This window comes from Symphalangus syndactylus, chromosome 8 (assembly GCF_028878055.3).
Source record: "Symphalangus syndactylus isolate Jambi chromosome 8, NHGRI_mSymSyn1-v2.1_pri, whole genome shotgun sequence".
Taxonomy (NCBI): Eukaryota; Metazoa; Chordata; class Mammalia; order Primates; family Hylobatidae; genus Symphalangus; species Symphalangus syndactylus.
Window position 1 is genome coordinate 142,270,395 of NC_072430.2, and position 18,620 is coordinate 142,289,014.

The 18,620-nt window shown below is 45.9% G+C and overlaps 1 protein-coding gene across 30 annotated transcripts in view; it reads left to right on the plus strand.

Annotated features, from left to right (window-relative positions):
- Window positions 1-18,620, plus strand: part of LRRFIP1 (LRR binding FLII interacting protein 1) — a 158,573-nt gene that overhangs the window by 101,870 nt on the left and 38,083 nt on the right. For 6 of the 30 annotated variants that reach the window (XM_055291086.2, XM_063645789.1, XM_063645787.1 and 3 more), the window contains one exon: window positions 15,040-15,117. The exons of 17 other annotated variants lie outside the window; for them this stretch is intronic. In XM_055291086.2, the coding sequence (XP_055147061.1) occupies window positions 15,040-15,117 (78 nt within the window). Of the gene's footprint in view, window positions 1-2,879; window positions 2,940-4,772; window positions 4,836-8,786; window positions 8,832-10,264; window positions 10,331-15,039; window positions 15,118-18,620 lie in introns of all 30 variants that reach the window. 7 more of the 30 variants (XM_055291096.2, XM_063645785.1, XM_063645786.1 and 4 more) reach the window with 4 other exon arrangements.

An 18,620-nucleotide genomic window follows, 5' to 3' on the forward strand; every position in this document is an offset into this window, starting at 1 on the left:
GGTCCCATGGGAAGGTCACAGACGCTTTGATAACACTGCGTGGTAGTCATTAGCATTCGGACTAGTCACAAGTTACCGTTTTCATAGGGCGTTTACCCTTGTATCTTATTTATCCTGTATTAGAACATACTAACGTATGTCCTCTTTATTTTGTTCTCTCTTATGGCAGTGTTTCTGGAGAGCTTGTTAGAATGCATGTTCCAGAACCCTTTCTGTAGGCATCCTGATTCCCTAGGCAGGGGCCCATGCTTGTGGGAAGCATGCCAGGTGGCCAGGAAGCAGGTGTGAGACCCAGCCTGGGAGCATGAAACCAGCAAAGTGAACAAGCTTGTGTACCACTTAAAGCCACACAGTACAATAGAGCGAAGCTTGTTGAACATCAGAGACCCAACTTAAGATGAAGTTAATATGCTGCCTATGGACTTTCTGTTCTAATATTGTTAACTGTCAATGCCCCTTGCCCTCTTATGCCACGTAAAAATAGCCCCACCCATCTAAATACAGCACAAAAAAACACCATCCAAGAGGAGAAAGTTAGCAGTATTCTTTAAGAAGGTCAAAGTACTTCTCCATATAGAGATATAGTCAAGAAGATCCTGTAGATGTGGGAATACATTCTAGGAACATAGCCCAGGAATAGGTTTCTTGTGATAGAATTCCATTACCACAGACCTGGTCATGGAAATTGCTTTGCAGGCTTTCCTGCAAAGTAAGTTTTTCCCAGGTTTTCGTAGAAGGCTGTAAGTGGAAAGGTGACAAATGAGAGGATACCGTCTTGCTTCCAGCTTGCCCACCTTCTGCTCCGTCACTGCCGCCTGAGCTGGAGAACTGCAGTGCAAAGGACAGGGTTCCGCCGCGGTGCTATGTGTTTCATGCAGTGGTGGGTGTTTCATAAGCAGCAGTGGAGAGCCAGAGGCCTTGCTTATGTCATACATTTCTCTTCCTCATTTATTAGTGAAGTCAAAGTCATCTAAAATTGATTAACATTAGTCATTATTATATTAATTTCTTCTGGAATCTAGTTTCTGAAGAGATAACAAGGGATTGAGATCTAAAATTGGCAAGTCCTTGACATGCATTTTCATGTCAAATAATCTTGTTGCTGAAGACATGAAAGGAAATTAGTCTGAGTAAAACTCTTGCTAATCTCCAAAGATTTTTACTATTAAATTTATTTCAGAAATGTTTTAATGTTACTCATAGAGTTCTCAAATTTAATGTGGAAGGATTTCTATACTTTTGTTTCAAAACTTCAAATTGATTTCTTGATTTGTTTTGAGTTATAGCAGAGATAAATATATAGTTTGATAGTCAAAGTCTTATGAATCTGGATTTATAATCTGTCTGGCAATTCAATTTTTTTTTCTACTTTAATGTCATGGCTGCAAAATATGTGCTATACAGCACCCACCCCCCGAATAAGGAACCATGTTCAGCACCTCCCATATGCCAGGCCCCTTCCACGTGGATTCACGTATCCGCCCAGTCAGCAGGTGCTTCATGAGGGCACTGTTCTAGGTGCTTGAGATACTCATTTTCATCTCATTTAATCCTCACGATGGCTTTGTAATGTATTTATTATTATGCACATTTTCACGGCTGAGAAAGCGGATGTTCAAGTGGATTAAATAATTACTTAAGGTCACATGACGGAGCTTCTGTCTGGAATTTGGACTCACGCCCAGGACCTGATGGCGTCTCCTTCCATTTTTACCAGTTGTGTAGACTGCTCCTCCTTTTTCTGTCCCGAGAGCTGGTTTTGTCTCTGATGCTTGACAGCTCTATTTTGAATCAGCAGAAATTTCCTTATAGATGCATTAAGGGACGTTTAGAAAGCCCATGCTTTGACTTAAGGGAACCTGGGCTGGGAACTGAGAAGAGAGGGATGATAGGCATGCACTTAATAGAATCATTCTCCTTTATTCTGGAGGACACATTATGAAATTCTTAAATATGTGTTCAGATTTCATTTTGAAAAATAAAGTAGGAGGGCTGGATGAATGAAAAACTAGTATAGAGGATATACCCCACGATGAACTTTTGCATTTAACTGTAGATTAACTAGAAATGATTTCTGAGGCCGGGTGCGGTGGCTCACGCCTGTAATGCCAGCAGTTTGGGAGGCCAAGGCGGGTGGATCACGAGGTCAGGAGTTCGAGACCAGCCTGACCAACATGATGAAACCCCATCTCTACTAAAAATGCAAAAATTAGCTGGGCATGGTGACGCACGCCTGTAATCCCAGCTACTCAGGAGGCTGAGGCGGGAGAATCACTTGAACCAGGGAGGCAGAGGTTGCAGTGAGCCAAGATCGTGCTACTGCACTCCAGCCTGGGCGACAGAGCGAGACTCCGTCTCAAAAAAAAAAGAAATGATCTCTGAATCTTCTGAATTATGGCCCATAGCATCACAATGTGCCATAATTTTCGAAGACCCTCCCTGAACCAGGAACTGAAAACTCATTGACTGAGGCTGAATCACTACCCATCGGCCTGGCATGTGGCTTCTCGCAAGCAGAATGTCCACAGTGCCACCATAAAACCAGAAACAGAGAGCCCGACAAGGAAATGGCCACACCAAGCCCAAATGTTCCACCCCGCGGAGGGACTTGGTGCCACTTTATAACTAAGAGTGGCATGTGACACGAATCCTACTGACTTTGTTAGCTTGACTGCTGTTCTCTCCTGAGCTGCTGGGGAGCGGACAGAGGCAGGGATGCAGTTTGGGAGCTGCCAGGTCTTGTACTGTCCTGGGCTGGTCTTTCATCTGCTCCACCAAGAAAGGTCACCTTATACCTGGCTGGTTCGTCCCTGCTGATTTGTACCTGTGAATTCATTTGTGTACTGATGTCAGTTTTTCTCTTTTCTTCATTGAAACAGACAAATGGTTATGATGGAGAATTGTATGGATCACAGTCCCTGAATAGAAGATCTGGCAGGGTTAGTATAGTAAATTTGCATGGCTCAAAATTCAAATAGGTTGTTTCAAAGCTTCTAGAACTAAAAACTAATTGCTAAATTTAAATTTAGCTTTTTTGCTGTTTTTAAATGTTAAAATGGGTCTGTCTTTTTTTTCCTAACACATGATGGAATGAAAGATGTTTTTCAACGAGCAAACATTCTGAGAATGTTAGCATAAGGGGTAGATATTGATAAGAATCTCAAGTTTTAAAAGATCTGAAATTAAAGATTAACTCTTTCATTATTGTATTCCCCTGGGTGTGTGTATATAATGTGTGTATTAAGTGTATTCAGCTTTCAAAGATACTAAATCCGACATTTTCACAGTCTCCACATCTGTCATTTGTAATTTTAATGTTTACCTTAAAGGCATGTGTACAAGAACCTGTGTTTTTCTGGAGAGGAAAAGGAGAAGAAAACAATGCAGATGCTTGGAAGGCTCCCAGTTAAGGGGTGGGAGGTAGGAAGGAGCTGGTGGAAGGAAAGGGTGATGCTCTAGGGGGAGAGAGAGGGAGTGGTGCCAGTGGCAGGGGCATTAGGGAGGCCGGGCAGGGGTGGGGAGGGCTTTGGATTAATCAAGGACCGGAGGTCATTGGGATTTTAAAAGGTTACACTGAATACATTTCCATTAAGCTTCACGATACCCCACAGGTCCATTCTATGTGAAATGGTCTAAAAATTTCCTGTTCTTATGCTTCATTTTTTTCTTTTAGTAATATTCCTAATTGTGTAAAATAGTATTTCTTTTCATTTATCTTAATTATGTTATATTCAAATATCATGTATATATTTAAATTATACTTTTGGGCTTCAAATGAGTGACCCCACCCTTACCTCCTTCCCTCTCCCTGACCAAACCAGTCTTTAGCTTTCTGAAACCAGCTGATCAAGTTGTTTTTACTTGCTCATTCCTATTTACCTATTTAGCATTGCATGCACTTTAATTATTTATTTTTTGAGACAGAGTCTCACTCTCTCACCCAGGCTGGAGTGCAGTGGTGCTATCTCAGCTCACTGCAACCTCTGCCTCCTGGGTTCGAGCGATTCTCCTGCCTCAGCCTCCCGAGTAGCTTGGATGACAGGCATCCACTACCACGCCTGGCTAATGTTTTTGTATTTTTTAGTAGAGATGGGGTTTCACCCTGCTGGCCAAGCTGGTCTCGAACTCCTGACCTCAGGTGATCTGCCCACCTCAGCCTCCCAAAGTGCTGGGATTACAGGCATGAGCCACTGCACCCAGCTGGATGTGACATTTTAAAAATGTATACTCAAGACACTTAAAGATGGCCTCCAGGGCATTTTCACTCTGTGGATAAGGGCTCTCCAGTGGACGGGTGGCAGCAGGCTGTCACACTCCACCCACCTTTCTGGCACCCCAGGGCTGAGCTATAGCCCGCAGATGGGCTGGGCTGAAGAAAGATTGAAAATTTTGCAGTAAATGGAATTTTAGTTACCTAAGGAGATAAGTAACAAGGATAGTTCAGACAAGGAGTTTACTGACAACACAGTGTGAAACTCAGTAATTACGAATCGTGCTAGAGATATGAGATTGTGAAAAGCAGTACTGGATACACCCCTGGCGTCACCAAGATATAAACGCTGAAACTGAAAATACAGCTTGGAATCTCCAGTTGTTAAGAATCTCTGCTGTGCTGTTTGTGCCTCGCGTCTTTAGATAAACTAGCGTTCCTGGGCTCCTAGCGTTGGCTCGATTGTGCTGTTGCCTGTTCGCCTTTTGAATGGGATGGGGGTGCTTTTGGAGTCAGAAGGAAGTGCTTGTCACTTAAAGGTGTTTTCTTCTTTGGTGCTCAGAATTCCAGCTACAGCGGTGACAGCAGATTCTCTACTTTGTCATCATCCAGGGAGGAGAAGTTGGTTGGTTTCCATTTAAATCTTTCACATTCTCTTCAGAAACCGCAGGTTTTGTAGCATGCAATCTTGTGTGTGTGTGGATTCAGCTCTGCTTTTCTCTTTCGGTGTCTGTTTGACGGATTTTTGTTTGGGTAGCTGTGTTATTGACGTGAAAAGCAGCAGTTAACATGAGCTGCTTCATTCAGATGTACTGCAGTGTGCTGCGTTTGACCACACCAGCTCGAATGTGAATTGTGGCATTCAGCTGGCTGCAATGAAAGGACGTGTTTTTGTGTATATTTTCTAATTAGAATTAATCAAAAGGAAAAAAATAATTAGAAGAATGCTCTTGAATTCTTGAGAGTTTCTGAAAATAGAACTACTTTGAAGAGTACATGCAAACTTTGTGGGTTTCTTGGGCATGGACTAGACTTGGAAGGAAAATCCAGAGTCTCATCCAAATCCACATGTTTACACAACAGAGTTCCTTCCCATTCTCTACAAACATGCGTCGGTCTTGATAAACATAATTTCTAAATTGTTTAAGAGCCCTAAAATTGCTAAGGCTTGTTGGTGTTTGTTTAGGTTCAGATTTACTCAGCAAAATTGGGACTAGTTTAGGTAGGAAAATCAAGCAGGCCCTGGGATCACAAAGCTAAACAGGGGAGGTAGGGGCTCTCCAGGCACTGACATCTAGAACAGAAGCCACCGGCACTGGAGACCAGTACCGTAGTGAACAGATGAGTAAATAGAATGAGAGGGAGACACTGGTTTTGCCAGGAAATGTCACAACAAAGGATGTGAATTGAACCTTAATAAGTAGGAAGGGCCGGGCGTGGTGGCTCACACCTGTAATCCCAGCACTTCGGGAGGCCAAGGTGGGCAGACCATGAGGTCAGGAGATGGAGACCATCCTGGCTAACGGTGAAACCCCATCTCTACTAAAAATATAAAAAATTAGCTGGGTATGGTGGCACGTGCCTGTAGTCCCAGCTACTCGGGAGGCTGAGGCAGGAGAATCACTTGAACCCAGGAAGCAGAGATTGCAGTGAGCCAAGATTGCACCACTGCACTCCAGCCTGGGCGACAGAGCGAGATTCCATCTCAGACAAACAAACGAACAAATAGAACAAATGAAAAGAATAGGAACTAACCAGGTGGAGCCTGGAGGGGAAGCTCTTCAAGGTAAGTAGCCATTTGAGCAGAGCAGAGGCCTCGCAGAATGGTGAGAACCCAGGAGAGGTGCCACATATCTGAGCATAGGGTGCTGTTGGAGCCATTCTGTGACCCTGGTGACTCCAGTAGCAGCTCCCACGCTGAAATCAGAAAATGAAATCTATGCAATTCCTCTGCGATTTCCTTTACCCGCTCCCATGTATCATTGACCTCATTAAAATGCTTCTAGAAGAAATAGCTCTGACCCTTCCCCGCCCTGTCCCCAACTTCCAGCCCCTGTTCCCATTTCCCTCCCAGGGGGTTGGGGGGGATCTTTTTCTTGCCAGGGTACTTCTTCCTCACCTCTGTCAGCCCTTGTCCACCCCCTTCCTGTCCAGGGAGGCTGCAGAAGGTGCTGGCGCCCGCTGCTTGCCACCTTTCTCAACCCTTCCCGTTGTCCCCCAGTCTGTAATAAATCCCCCCACCGTAAGCTGATGGCCCTTCTGTCCCCCAGTAGGTGAGTTTTGACTCAGTATATGATCAGCTGTGAACACCAAAGCATTGGTGGGTCTAACACCTTGAAAAAGGCTTTGGGCATTTTCTTAATTCAAGAGGAGATTTTGCTGTTGCAGAGAGCACTTAGTTATTAAGCTTTATTAATGTTTATTAATAATTAATTAATTAAACTTTATTTCCAACTCATTTTTGATAAGCTGAGTTACTTGCTCTAAAATAAAAGATGGCAATAAATATCTCATCTTTGGATATGAACAATTCACCCAAGTTCAGCCTGCATCTGACTCACTTCAATCCATTTAAGAGAAATAACCCACAGCTAAAGGGTTAAACATCAGAATGAGAGCTGACTCATTCGAACAGGGCCACATCCGAACTCGCCCTGAGCCCTGTGTGCCCATCATTTGCTGCCCGAGGGCTCTTGTATTCACCCGCCCTCAGAACCTTCCTGGGAATTGGGCTCTGTAGACATCTAGTCCTGCCCAGTACGTGGTGCGTTTAATTTTATTTAAATATAATAATGGAAAGGTATCAGTGTAGAATGTGGTATTGATGACTCTTCCTAATATCAATTAAAATTTATTCCAATATTTAATATCAATTAAAATTAAATCTTTTTTTTCTGTGCGTGAACTCAAAGGTCCTAATTTAGCCCCATCTCCTAGTTTTGTCAGTTGCCTGGCCCAGCCGCCTTTATTTCTTTCTGACCCTCGTTCTCTCCCTCCCCCGTGAGTGCATGCCCGTTACTGTTTTGGTTGTATAAGGTCATCGTCTCTGAACTCACTGGACCGATGTACCTTTGCGATGCCGTGAGGGTGTGAGCCCCTCTCCCCTCTCTGCTGCCCGTTTGCTCTGATTACAGGGACTCTCCAGCTCCAGCCTTGGGCTTCCCAGTGGTGGCCTGGCTCCCACGCCCCTGTCTTCCCCGAATGGAAACTGGGTCTGTCCCCTTTTCACATCACTTTGTCGCTCCTTCCCTTTCCTTCTGTGCATCACTTTAATTGCTGATTACATTTAGTGGATACTTCAGCCTCCTCTACACAAAGTCACAAGAGCAAAGCTTAGCAACTGTTTTAATTGGCTTGACTAGTTTGCTAAGACTTTTGTCAATCTTTTAGAAAAGCCATGTCAAATAATTTAGAACCTAATATAGAAAAGGAGACTTAAGGAAAAGGAGAGTTTTATTAAATGCATGTTTTTAAAAACTCGAGTCCAAAAAATTGGTCTCTTGGGTCTCTCCTCCTTTTCCAGCAATTGTTTCCCATTTAGGGTTTCATTTGTTTTTTTAAAAATATTTTTTCTCTTGTAAATGTGTCCAGGAAGCAATTTGGAAGGTTTTTGTGCATAATCTGCCTCCTTGGTCTCTGAGAGGTGGACAGAACAGTGTTATTTCTTTGGCTCGGTCTCCCTGCTGTTTCCTGTTTTCACAAGGTCAGGTTCAGGTCCAGCCCTGAGGTGCTTGGCCTGTTAGCTATAGGTATCGAGTCTTATTCTAATCCAGGGAAGTCGGTGTCAGGGGTGAAAGTACACGCCCTATTTGGAGGTTGAACTGTCCTCTCCCTTGCATGTCGACTGGAGCTGCTGAGTGATCACCGCCTGGCCGTGCACCTTGCCTGACTTGCTCAGTGTGCCCTGGAAATGAGTCCAGATTCTGTCCCGTGGCACAGTCTCTGGACACTGGGAGCTGCCCTTGTGTCCCAGCCTGTCCCCTCACCAGCACTGCCTTGCGCTGACGTGTGTGCTAGGCAGGATTCTCCTTTGACAGGGCTAGACCGCGGCCCCTCTGGGGGTGCCTCCCACACCAGCTGAGGCAGCCTTGCAGCGACTCCCTTTGTGTCTTGAAGACTGTCACTGGGCCCCTCGCATAGAAATAAAGACTCTTCCGGCCCCTGTCTTCACGTGTGGACATCTGCGTGTTGAATACTGCCAAGTGTGCCGTTAACCTTGGATATGAGCTGTGGGTTTTGTTGCTGTTGTTGTGTTGACCTTGTCACCATTCTGTCTCATCCCCTGACCCTTTCTTCCAGGAATGCCTGAAATGACTAGAAATGATCGTGTTTTAAAGATGCTGGGAAGTTTACTGTTTTAAAGTTAAAAATCACCTCAGTTATCTTTCTTGTAAATTTTGGATTTGCATCTATCAAATTTGCAGAAAACACAGTGCCTCTATCGGTTTGTTTCTGTCTAACCACTGTACAGCAGTTGGCTATGGTGAATTCTGAAACTATTGTGATGGCCTTTTGCTGTCATTTGTTGCTGTTTTTTCAAGGCTTTTAAAACCTGCCATTTGCTTTCATCCTCCAGCCTTCCTGTCTGTACAGCGCTGCCCGGCCTTCGGGGAGTTACCGGGTGCGTGTGCTGCCCACCGTGCTGCCCCACACCCCCTCCCACTGTGCATGCATCGCCCCCACCAAGCCCAGAGCCATGGATGTGCCTGTTCCCAGCCCCCTGGGGGAAGTTGCACCTTCACGTGGAGCTTACATGTACCTGTGGGGAATGTCTATCCCCTTTGGCCATATCTGGGTTTTCTCTCCCCGGATTGCTGACTGTAGCTGCCACACTGCTCCGTCTCCAGGAAGCCTTGTGTTTGCTGGGATTGTTAGGCAGGAATGGAACAACAGCAATGTTTACTTTACCTATTGGCGGAAAGAATGGTGGCTTTTTAATGCTTTGGTAACCTGGACAGATATTAATCCATGTTACTATATTACTTTGGAAATTTCCAGTTTTAAATATAAGTACTTATGCTATGCAAGAAATGTAAAATAAATACTCAAAGTAGCTATATTGTCTTGTTAATAACTTTTTTTTTTTGAGACAGAGTCTACCTCTGTCACCCAGGCTGGAGTGCAACGGCATGGTCTCGGCTCAGTGCAAGCTCCGCCTCCCGGGTTCAAGTGAATCTCCTGCCTCAGCCTCCTGGGTAGCTGGGATTACAGGCACGTGTCACCATGCCCAGTTAATTTTTGTGTTTTCAGTAGAGACGGGTTTCACCATGTTGGCCAGGCTGGTCTCAAACTCCAGACCTCAGGTGATCTGCCTGCCTCAGCCTCCCAAAGTGCTAGGATTACAGGCATGAGCCACCACACCCAGCCATTAATAACTTTCTGAATTTCCATCGGATTGCTTACTTATGTGTTTGATATATTAATAAACGGCTGAGCAAACTAGTATGTCCTCAAGGGAAAATAGGGAAATTAAAGTTCCTTTATACCGGGCAAAGTTTGACATCACCATTTGTGGCAGTGTAAGCTCCTGTTTACCCACGTTGATTAATTAAGTAGCATTTTCCAGTTAACCAATTACTCTTTCTTCTACTTAGCAACTTTTAAAGGGTTATAAAATATTTATCATTAAAACTATAATTAACATAATTTGATATTTTATCCCAAAGTCACTTCACATAAAAGTAATTTTCTAAGCATCAAGTATGAGAGTGCCATGATAAAATTCAGGATGTTAGAATTATCTGCTCATTTTAACCTGGATTAACAAGTTTTTACTTAGGCCTGGGATGTTTTTCAAAGTAATAGATTTCAATGGTCTGTTGGAGATTAAATTGCACGCCGCTTGACAGCGACTAAAACCTGTCTCTCCTGATTTCCTTGTCGCACTCTGCAGCCCTTTGAAGAGCTGGAAAGGTGGTTCTCAGCCTCCCCCGCATGCTTTACAGGTCGTGCTCCTGGCACGTGTCAGTTTTTCACAGCTTACGTTTTCAGCACTTTCTGGGCACTCTTGGAGAAAGGAAGAGGGTCCATCCTGACAGTCTCTTTTGGTCGCAGGCGTCTGTGTTGGATGAAGGCAGCTTCAGTGGGGCCCGACGGGGCAGCACCTGCGGCTCCCGTGCTGTAAGGCGCTTTGGGTGATACCTCCTTTCCCACCCCCATGCCTGCTGCATGGCCTGGGGATGCTCGCTGGGCAGGGTCCAGCCGTGGGGGGTGACTGGCCATCCTCAGGAGGAAGCACCAAGTCACTGGGCTCACCGCCACCTTCCGTTGTAATGAAGGTCACGAATAATGTGAATCGGGAAACCTCTGGTTGTTGGTTTCATGTCCTCACTCATCAGGGAGACTAACTTGCACTGAGTTTAAATCTGCTCTCTTTGCAGCATGCCAACAATACTAACAGGTCGTGAAATCGTCTTAAATTAATAAAAACAGAAAAAGGGCAATTTGACAGGCCACACATCATTTTCGTCTCTGAATAGTTGAGGAAGAGGAACAAATTTTAAAACTTGGAATGTTATGCATATTTCATTCCCTGTTTTTATTTTGTTGTCTCTCTACCTGTTTCTTCAATTTTCTTTTTTTTTTTTTTTTTGAGACGGAGTCTCGCTTTTTCACCCAGGCTGGAGTGCAGTGGCGCGATCTCGACTCACTGCAAGCGCTGCCTCCCGGGTTCACGCCATTCTCCTGCCTCAGCCTCTCCGAGTAGCTGGGACTACAGGCGCCCGCCACCACGCCCGGCTAATTTTTTGTATTTTTAGTAGCGACGGGGTTTCACCGTGGTCTCGATCTCCTGACCTCGTGATCCGCCCGCCTCGGCCTCCCAAAGTGCTGGGATTACAAGCGTGAGCCACCGCGCCCGGCCAATTTTCAGTGATAGACTCAGCTATGAGGGTAAAGATGTAGTAGGTGCACAATAAACATTTGTGAATGAATGAATGAGAAAAGCAACAAGGTGGGAAAATGAGATGGAATCCGTGGAAGTGGGGAGACGAATTTGCGTGTCCCAGGGACCTGGAAACGGAGCGTTCAGTGCTAATCGGTGCTCCCTGGTGGTGGATCGCCTGTATTCAGAGGCTCCTCCCCAATCCTATAAAAATGCCTTCAAGCCCTCCAGGAAATAGAAAGGTTTACTAAGAAATACTTGAAATGCTTTTATAATTTTGCTTTTGAAGTTAATCAGCTACTTACTTGACTAAATCCAGTTTATGACTTACTATGCTATTTGTCCAGCCATCATGGATATTCATGAATTCTTATGGTGTAAGCCAGTCTAACCTACAGTTTTCTTTAAAATATAATTTATGAATATTAAATCCAATAGTTGACATAGCATTCGTTTTTGTCGACAACTGATTACACATTTATCAATTTTTATATTGCATAAGTTGTTCAGTATTTTGCAGCCCACTATATAACATATTTTTCCCAGTTGGTAAACATTTTCATAGGCCATTAGAAAGCTCATAAACCATGCATGAAGAATGAAATAGCCCTGCCTATGATGGATGGATAAAGCACAACTAAATGATTTTCTCTCATTGGAAAAGAGGGAGCATACTAATTCAAGAGAAATTTCCCCCGAGCACCAGGTGGTTTTCTGGTGGCTTAAGTAGAGACTCTAAGATCTGGCAGGACGGAGGGCTCCTGATGCTGTCCAGATGCTCCTGTGTCACCTCTGAGATGGGCTTCGGGAGTCGTCAGCCCTAGATCCTTGGCTCTCATTGCTCTTCTGCGAGCAGTGATTTCTGTGCTTTTAGCCCCCACAAGAATTGCCTGGAAGTGATGGCCTTAGAGAGTTAAGAAAACAGAAGGTCATCTTGTCCTGGCAGCACAACTGCCTAAAATAGGGATGGTCAGCTCTGCTGTGGGCAGCAAATTAGCATCGTGAGGAAGAGGGAAGGGATGAGGAAGTTCCTGACCTCCCAACCTCTCCCATCTTTTCCCTGGAACCCTCACAGTTCCCCTCCAAGTGGATACTCCGTTCCTTATGTTTACAGGAGGGCCTTGGGAGAGAGCCACGCCCGCTCGGTCCAATGTATAGGGAGGTTGCGGCCCAGGATGGTGTCCAGAGCGGCTGTGGGGCCCAGGCCTGAGGTCCCAGCCCCAAGTGGTCATGACCTCAGGGTCCAGGCTTCCTCCAGGCCTGCACAGACAGCTGTGGTCCTACTGTGGAGGACTTGTCCTGCACCTGGAGGACCAGGAATGGCCCCCGCGCAGCTCCTGAGCGTGAAGTGACTTTCTTCGGTGTTGTGACAAAGCTGGGACATAGTCATCACCAGCGTCGTCGTCTGATACAGGAGCCAAGGAAGTTGTTTCTGGCAGAAAGTGGAAATAGAGAAGAAGCCCAACACGTACCCCCTTTCCTAGTCCTCAGCTCCTCCATTTGGCCCACATCCTTACTTCCATGTCACAGATGACGGGCTAAGGAACTCCCACAGCCACGTGGCTAACAAGAGATGGAGCCGTGATTCAGACTTAAAGCTTTCTGACTTACATTAGCTGCACGTTAGCCACGTAACTCCTAAACATAAGGTGCACGTGGACCATGGCAATGTAGACTTTTAACTTTGTTTTTTTCTGCATGATTTGGTCGAATTGGAAGGTTTGAGAGCTGCTTTTGCTTAGGGAAGCTGGGGTGGGCAGTAAGCTGTATTCACAACAGTTCACTATGTCTTTGCACCATAAACCAGGGCATGAATGGCATAGAATGGAGAAGGATTTGCTGCAGGATGAAGTTTCCCTCTCTTTTATATCAGGAAACCCTCAGGCAAAATTCTTCTGCTTTAAAGTGCTGACATTAAGTGTTTTCCTTTATTTTCAACGAGAATGCCGAAAAGTGAGGCTAGTAATACTGGTGATTTTCTTGTATATCTCAAATGTGGCATTGATGCTGTACACGTGCTGTGTACACAGCAGTATTATCTGTGTATCTGAAACAACGTCTTGCCCCTGAGTGTAAGTGTAGAGTAAACATTTATCAAATAAAATAGAGGTGGATGGGTCTGGGGAACTTGCCCATCTTGTCTACAGCCCTGTACAACATTTAATGCTTTCAATTGACATTTGATGGTTATTTTAGTCTACAGTTGAAATCATTTGTTCATTCAACAAGTATTTCTTGAGTTTGTCAGGCCTCATCTGGTCACTTGCCCTGGTGAGGAAACAAACTAAAAGATGGTATTTGAGATGAGATCACGAGCGCCCCTGAAGATCTGGATGAGATCACGAGCGCCCCTGAAGATCTGGATGAGATCACGAGCGCCCCTGAAGATCTGGATGAGATCACGAGCGCCCCTGAAGATCTGGATGAGATCACGAGCGCCCCTGCAGATCTGGATGAGATCACGAGCGCCCCTGAAGATCTGGATGAGATCACGAGCGCCCCTGAAGATCTGGATGAGAAAACGAGGGCCCCTGAAGATCTAGATGAGATCACGAGCGCCCCTGAAGATCTAGATGAGATCACGAGCGCCCCTGAAGATCTGGATGAGATCACGAGCGCCCCTGAAGATCTGGATGAGATCACGAGCGCCCCTGAAGATCTGGATGAGATCACAAGCGCCCCTGAAGATCTGGATGAGATCACGAGCGCCCCTGAAGATCTGGATGAGATCACGAGCACCCCTGAAGATCTGGATGAGATCACGAGCGCCCCTGAAGATCTGGATGAGAAAACGAGGGCCCCTGAAGATCTAGATGAGATCACGAGCGCCCCTGAAGGTCTGGATGAGATCACGAGCGCCCCTGAAGATCTGGATGAGATCACGAGCGCCCCTGAAGATCTGGATGAGATCACGAGCGCCCCTGAAGATCTGGATGAGATCACGAGCGCCCCTGAAGATCTGGATGAGATCACGAGCGCCCCTGAAGATGTAGATGAGATCACGAGCGCCCCTGAAGATCTGGGCTTCCTTATAATTCGCAAGCAGGGACTCCCTGCAGGTCCCCAGCAGAGGCTGTGTGGCCAGCAGAGGGTTCTGTGCCCGACACAGTGCAGGGTGTCCAGGGGCTGGAGTGGAAGGGTCTTCAGCAGTGGTGGGGCTCGCTGTAGGATACTGCGTGGGTCTCTCTTGAAGATGCTCCTCGGGACGTGTCGGGATACTAAATAGTGTTGAAATCCTGCCCCCGCCCCACCATGCCTTGCTTAAGAAGAATATGAGAATGTTTATAATAACGTGAAAATGTATCTAAGACTAGCAGATGTGAATATAAATCAAAGTTACAAGGGTGTAGCTTCCAGATAATCGAGTTGCTGGTATTTTCCTTCACCAGAAGTGAGAAAGTTCAGATAAATGGATAGACAGATGTGTATGTAGCAACCACCCAGGTAGATGGTAATCTGGCAATTTAAAAAGCCATACATAATTTTCTATTAACCCTAACTCTCATTTTGCTTCCACTTGGAAAGATAGTGGAGAAGCAAAAATGTTCCCTTGCTAAAGCGCCAAGCGCCCTGTCCGAGTCTTCAGTTTCTGTGCCGGAAGGCAGCCTAAGTTCTCAAAACAGTCATCTCCACATCCACAGGGTGGCTTTCTGTGTCTACACTAGGTGTGACTGCACACCCAGTTGAACAGGTGCTTTGTGTTATTTTCTTCCTCCTAACTCTGAGAAAATTCTGTGTTCCTCTGATAATGTGATTTTTTTTATTCTTAGCCAGCACTGATTTGAATATGCATTTGCTGTCTAACCCTAACTCTCTTTTCCTTGCTGTGCGTGGCTAACCTCACCACTTACTGCATGTTTTCTGTCGGCCTTTATTCTCCTTGATCCTTTGCTGACCCTGTTCCTTTGTTTCTGGCTGCATGTCCTGGCGGCGGCTGTATGGGCAGCCCTCGGAGTACAGCGGCCACCTCAACTCCAGCTCCCGTGCCTCCTCCAGGGCCAGCTCGGCCCGGGCCAGCCCTGTGGTAAGTCGGCCTCCTGGCCTTGCGCCTACTCAACGTCACCCTCCCTCCCCCTTCCCTTATCCTCCTCTTCCAACGTCTCCAAATTTAGAATATTACTCTGCGGTGATATTATTAGGATTACATTGCTCAACTTTTCAAGGACCGTAAAAGAAATTGTTAGCTGTGCTTAGAGATGCGGATCTTAGAGGAGAGAAACTTTATACAAAGGGAGAAAATAATACAGCCATATGCACGGATGTGTGGTTTTCTTTTTATGATTTAAAAATTTGAAGTATTGACTGTTAATGTTTTCTTGAAGTGTTACCTGTGATCAGACCCAGACAGTGTTTAAGGTAAAGCGTGAACTGTAGATCCCGGGACACTCCCAGTTGGGCCCCAATCATTCGTTACCCTTCTGGTTCTCAGATCCTTCGAAATGTGCAGATTTGCAGCCCTGCATCCTGTTTGTCACTCAGCGTGGCCCAAGTTTTGTTTCAGAAAATAGGAGCCCTGTTAGGTCATCCCCAGCTTGTTAAGTCTCATTATTGTGTGTTTTCCCCTGGGTTGTTGGAATTTGACACAGTTTTACCTGATCCGATGCTTGAAGGTGACTCTATGACTCTTTTTAAAGGGAGAGTTTGCAGGACAGTTTTGGCCTGGGGGCTGTGGGAATGGAGGAGGGGGTTGGGCACATGGCCGGGGAAGGGGCTCCAGGCTGCACAACCAGACCTGCACAACCACCCTCAAGAGCCGGTGAGAAACCTTGGGGAGTAAAGGCAAAGATGGGCAAGGCTTCCCTGTTCGTCTCCACTCATATCAACATTTCCAGCCTGAGCTGGGTGTGGTGGCTCACATCTGTAATCCCAGCGTCATGGGGTGGTGGCTCACATCTGTAATCCCAGCGTCATGGGAGGCTGAGGCAGGAGGATTTCTTGAAGCCAGGAGTTGGAGATCAGCTTGACCAACATAGCAAGACCCCCCCATCTCTAAACAGTAAAAAAAAAAAAAAAAAAAAAAAAAATTAGCCAGGTGTGGAGGCACGAACCTGTAGTCGCAGCTACTCAGGAGGTTGGGGTGGGAGGATGGCTTGAGCCCAGGAGTTCAAGGTAGCAATGAGCTATGATTGTGCCACTGCATTTCAGCATGGACAACAGAGTGAGACCCTGTCTCTAGAAAACAAAAACAAAAACTTCTCCCAGCCATAGAGAAGTTAAAATGTGGCTCTTAAGTTAGTTACTGAACACCATACTTCAGCGTGCTGATCCCTACAATTTCAGTAACGTTCCTAGTAATCAACCAAGAAGTCACAGCGCTCAGACCTCCTGCTTGCGTGGATGTACCTTTTTTGGTGGGCTTTTCCTGCTGTGGTGCTGGTGGCTTGTTTGTGTTTTAAATTAGATGCAGTCTTTTAAAACTGTGATGTTTCCTACCTAGCACCTGATACCTGCATTCAGGTATCAGCAAATGCAGATATCAGCTTCTTTGGGGGAAGAAAACCCAGTATCTCTGGCCACTGACTCTGAGGCTACGTTGCAGAACTGTGCAGCCTCCACCCCACCCACTATTTTCATGACCCCGAGGCCACAGCCCAGGTGCCATTCATCACTGTGCAGCATGACTTTCCTGTGCTGGAGGAATGTTTATCTCCTCCATCCAGCCATGGAGAGCAGGAAAAGAGAGTTCAAAACGGGTGGGCCTTACAACGCCAGTGCCTATTTCTCTGGGGGAAGACTCTCCCCTCTGTATAAGTTGCAGACACCCAATCTTGTCACACATTTGGCTCTGCCCACCTGGCCTCACAGGCATTGAGTTTGTGTTCCACCCCTCCCCATCCCAGAGCCCAGCAGTCAGCAGTGAGAGAAGCCAAATGTGTGCAGGGAGTGTGAGGTGGCAGCTACCATGCAAACTCCAGGGGCACAGCACCCCCCAGTAATCTTTCCCCAGAGTGCATCAGGCAATAACAGGAAGATATTCAGCTGTTCATTACGACATGATTTCCCATTTTCAAACCTGACAAGTTGGTCTTGATGCTGTTATTCAAATAACCGAAAGTAAATGGTTGTGAACTAAGGAATTTCAGATCACAGACTCAGTAAAACTGGCCAGCCCCCATGGCTGTGTCTTCCTTTAAGTTGGGATCTCTGTATTATCTTATACTCTATAGTAGAGCAATAAACATAAGCTAACTTATGTGATCACTTAAAACTACCAGGAAGAAATGTTTTCCATAATAAATTTAATGTAGAATTGCTTTGTCTTCTCACACTCACTTTTCAGAAAAGAAAATATAAGTATTGCCAGGCGCAGTGGCTCACGCCTGTAATCCCAGCACTTTGGGAGGCTGAGGCAAGTGGATCACTTGAGGTCAGGAGTTGGAGACCAGCCTGGCCAACATGGAGAAACCCCATCTCTACTAAAAATACAAAAATTAGCCGGGTGTAGTGGCGCATGCCTGTAATCCCAGCTACTTGGGAAGCTGAGGCAGGAGAATCACTTGAATACAGGAGGTGGAGGTTGCAGTGAGCTGAGATCGCACCACTGCACTCCAGCCTGGGCGACAAGGCAAGACTCTGTCTTAAAAAAAAAAAAAAAGAAAAGAAAATATAAGTATTTACAATTGACAGAAGAATGTTGTGGCTTTACTTTCAGTGAATCCCAAACACCCTTAATGCCCTCTGTACCCTCCGCCTGGTTCCAGTGCATATGCATTGTCTTTATTCAAGCATATGATGAGGTCTCAAAATAACAGGGCTCAATATAGCCACTTAGAGATTGAAATGACACAAATTTCTTTGTCATATGAAATTGACCGAAGAGATTGAAATGATACAAACTTCTTTGTCATGTGTTTTCTAAATTTGTAGAAAATTTACTCACAGGTTTATTAGATGATCATAAACAGAGAGATGTGGGTTCAGCCTTCCTGGGCGTCCTGGGACCTGACGGGGGTGGGTGATCTCCTTGTATCTGCTCTTCCTTCCCTGAATCGACTGCTCAACTAACAAAGGTCAGTTGATTGCGGGGCGGTTGGCACACTTAGGGAACAAAGGTCAGTCCCGCAGTGAGGGACGAGGCTGTCCCCCATCTCATCCTGGGTGCCTTACATCTGATGAAACCTCCTGTATGTGGTTCTTAGAATGCAGAGAGGTCTCTGTAGCGTGCAGGGCAGTTCCCTAGGGGATGTGGTTACGGTATCCCTTGATTGATCATGTCGAGGATAGAAAGATGGTGAGCACAGGCAGCGTCCCTGGTATCTGAAGAGAGCCTGGGAGACAGAACTAAGCTAGCTTATTTCCATAATTTCCAAAACTCATGGTCCTCTTATACTGAATTGACTCCATTTCTGTTTTCCGTCTTGAGACGTTTACACCATTGCTGGTATATTTTGGATCTCCTGGGACAACAGAAAGTGCTAGTGGATGTGTTTGGCCTTGTTGATGGGAAGAAGCCAGGAGGGCCTGGATGGGACTCCCCGGTCCTTCAGCCTGGGAGGGAGGAGCGACAGGTCTCAGGCAGGGCCTGGG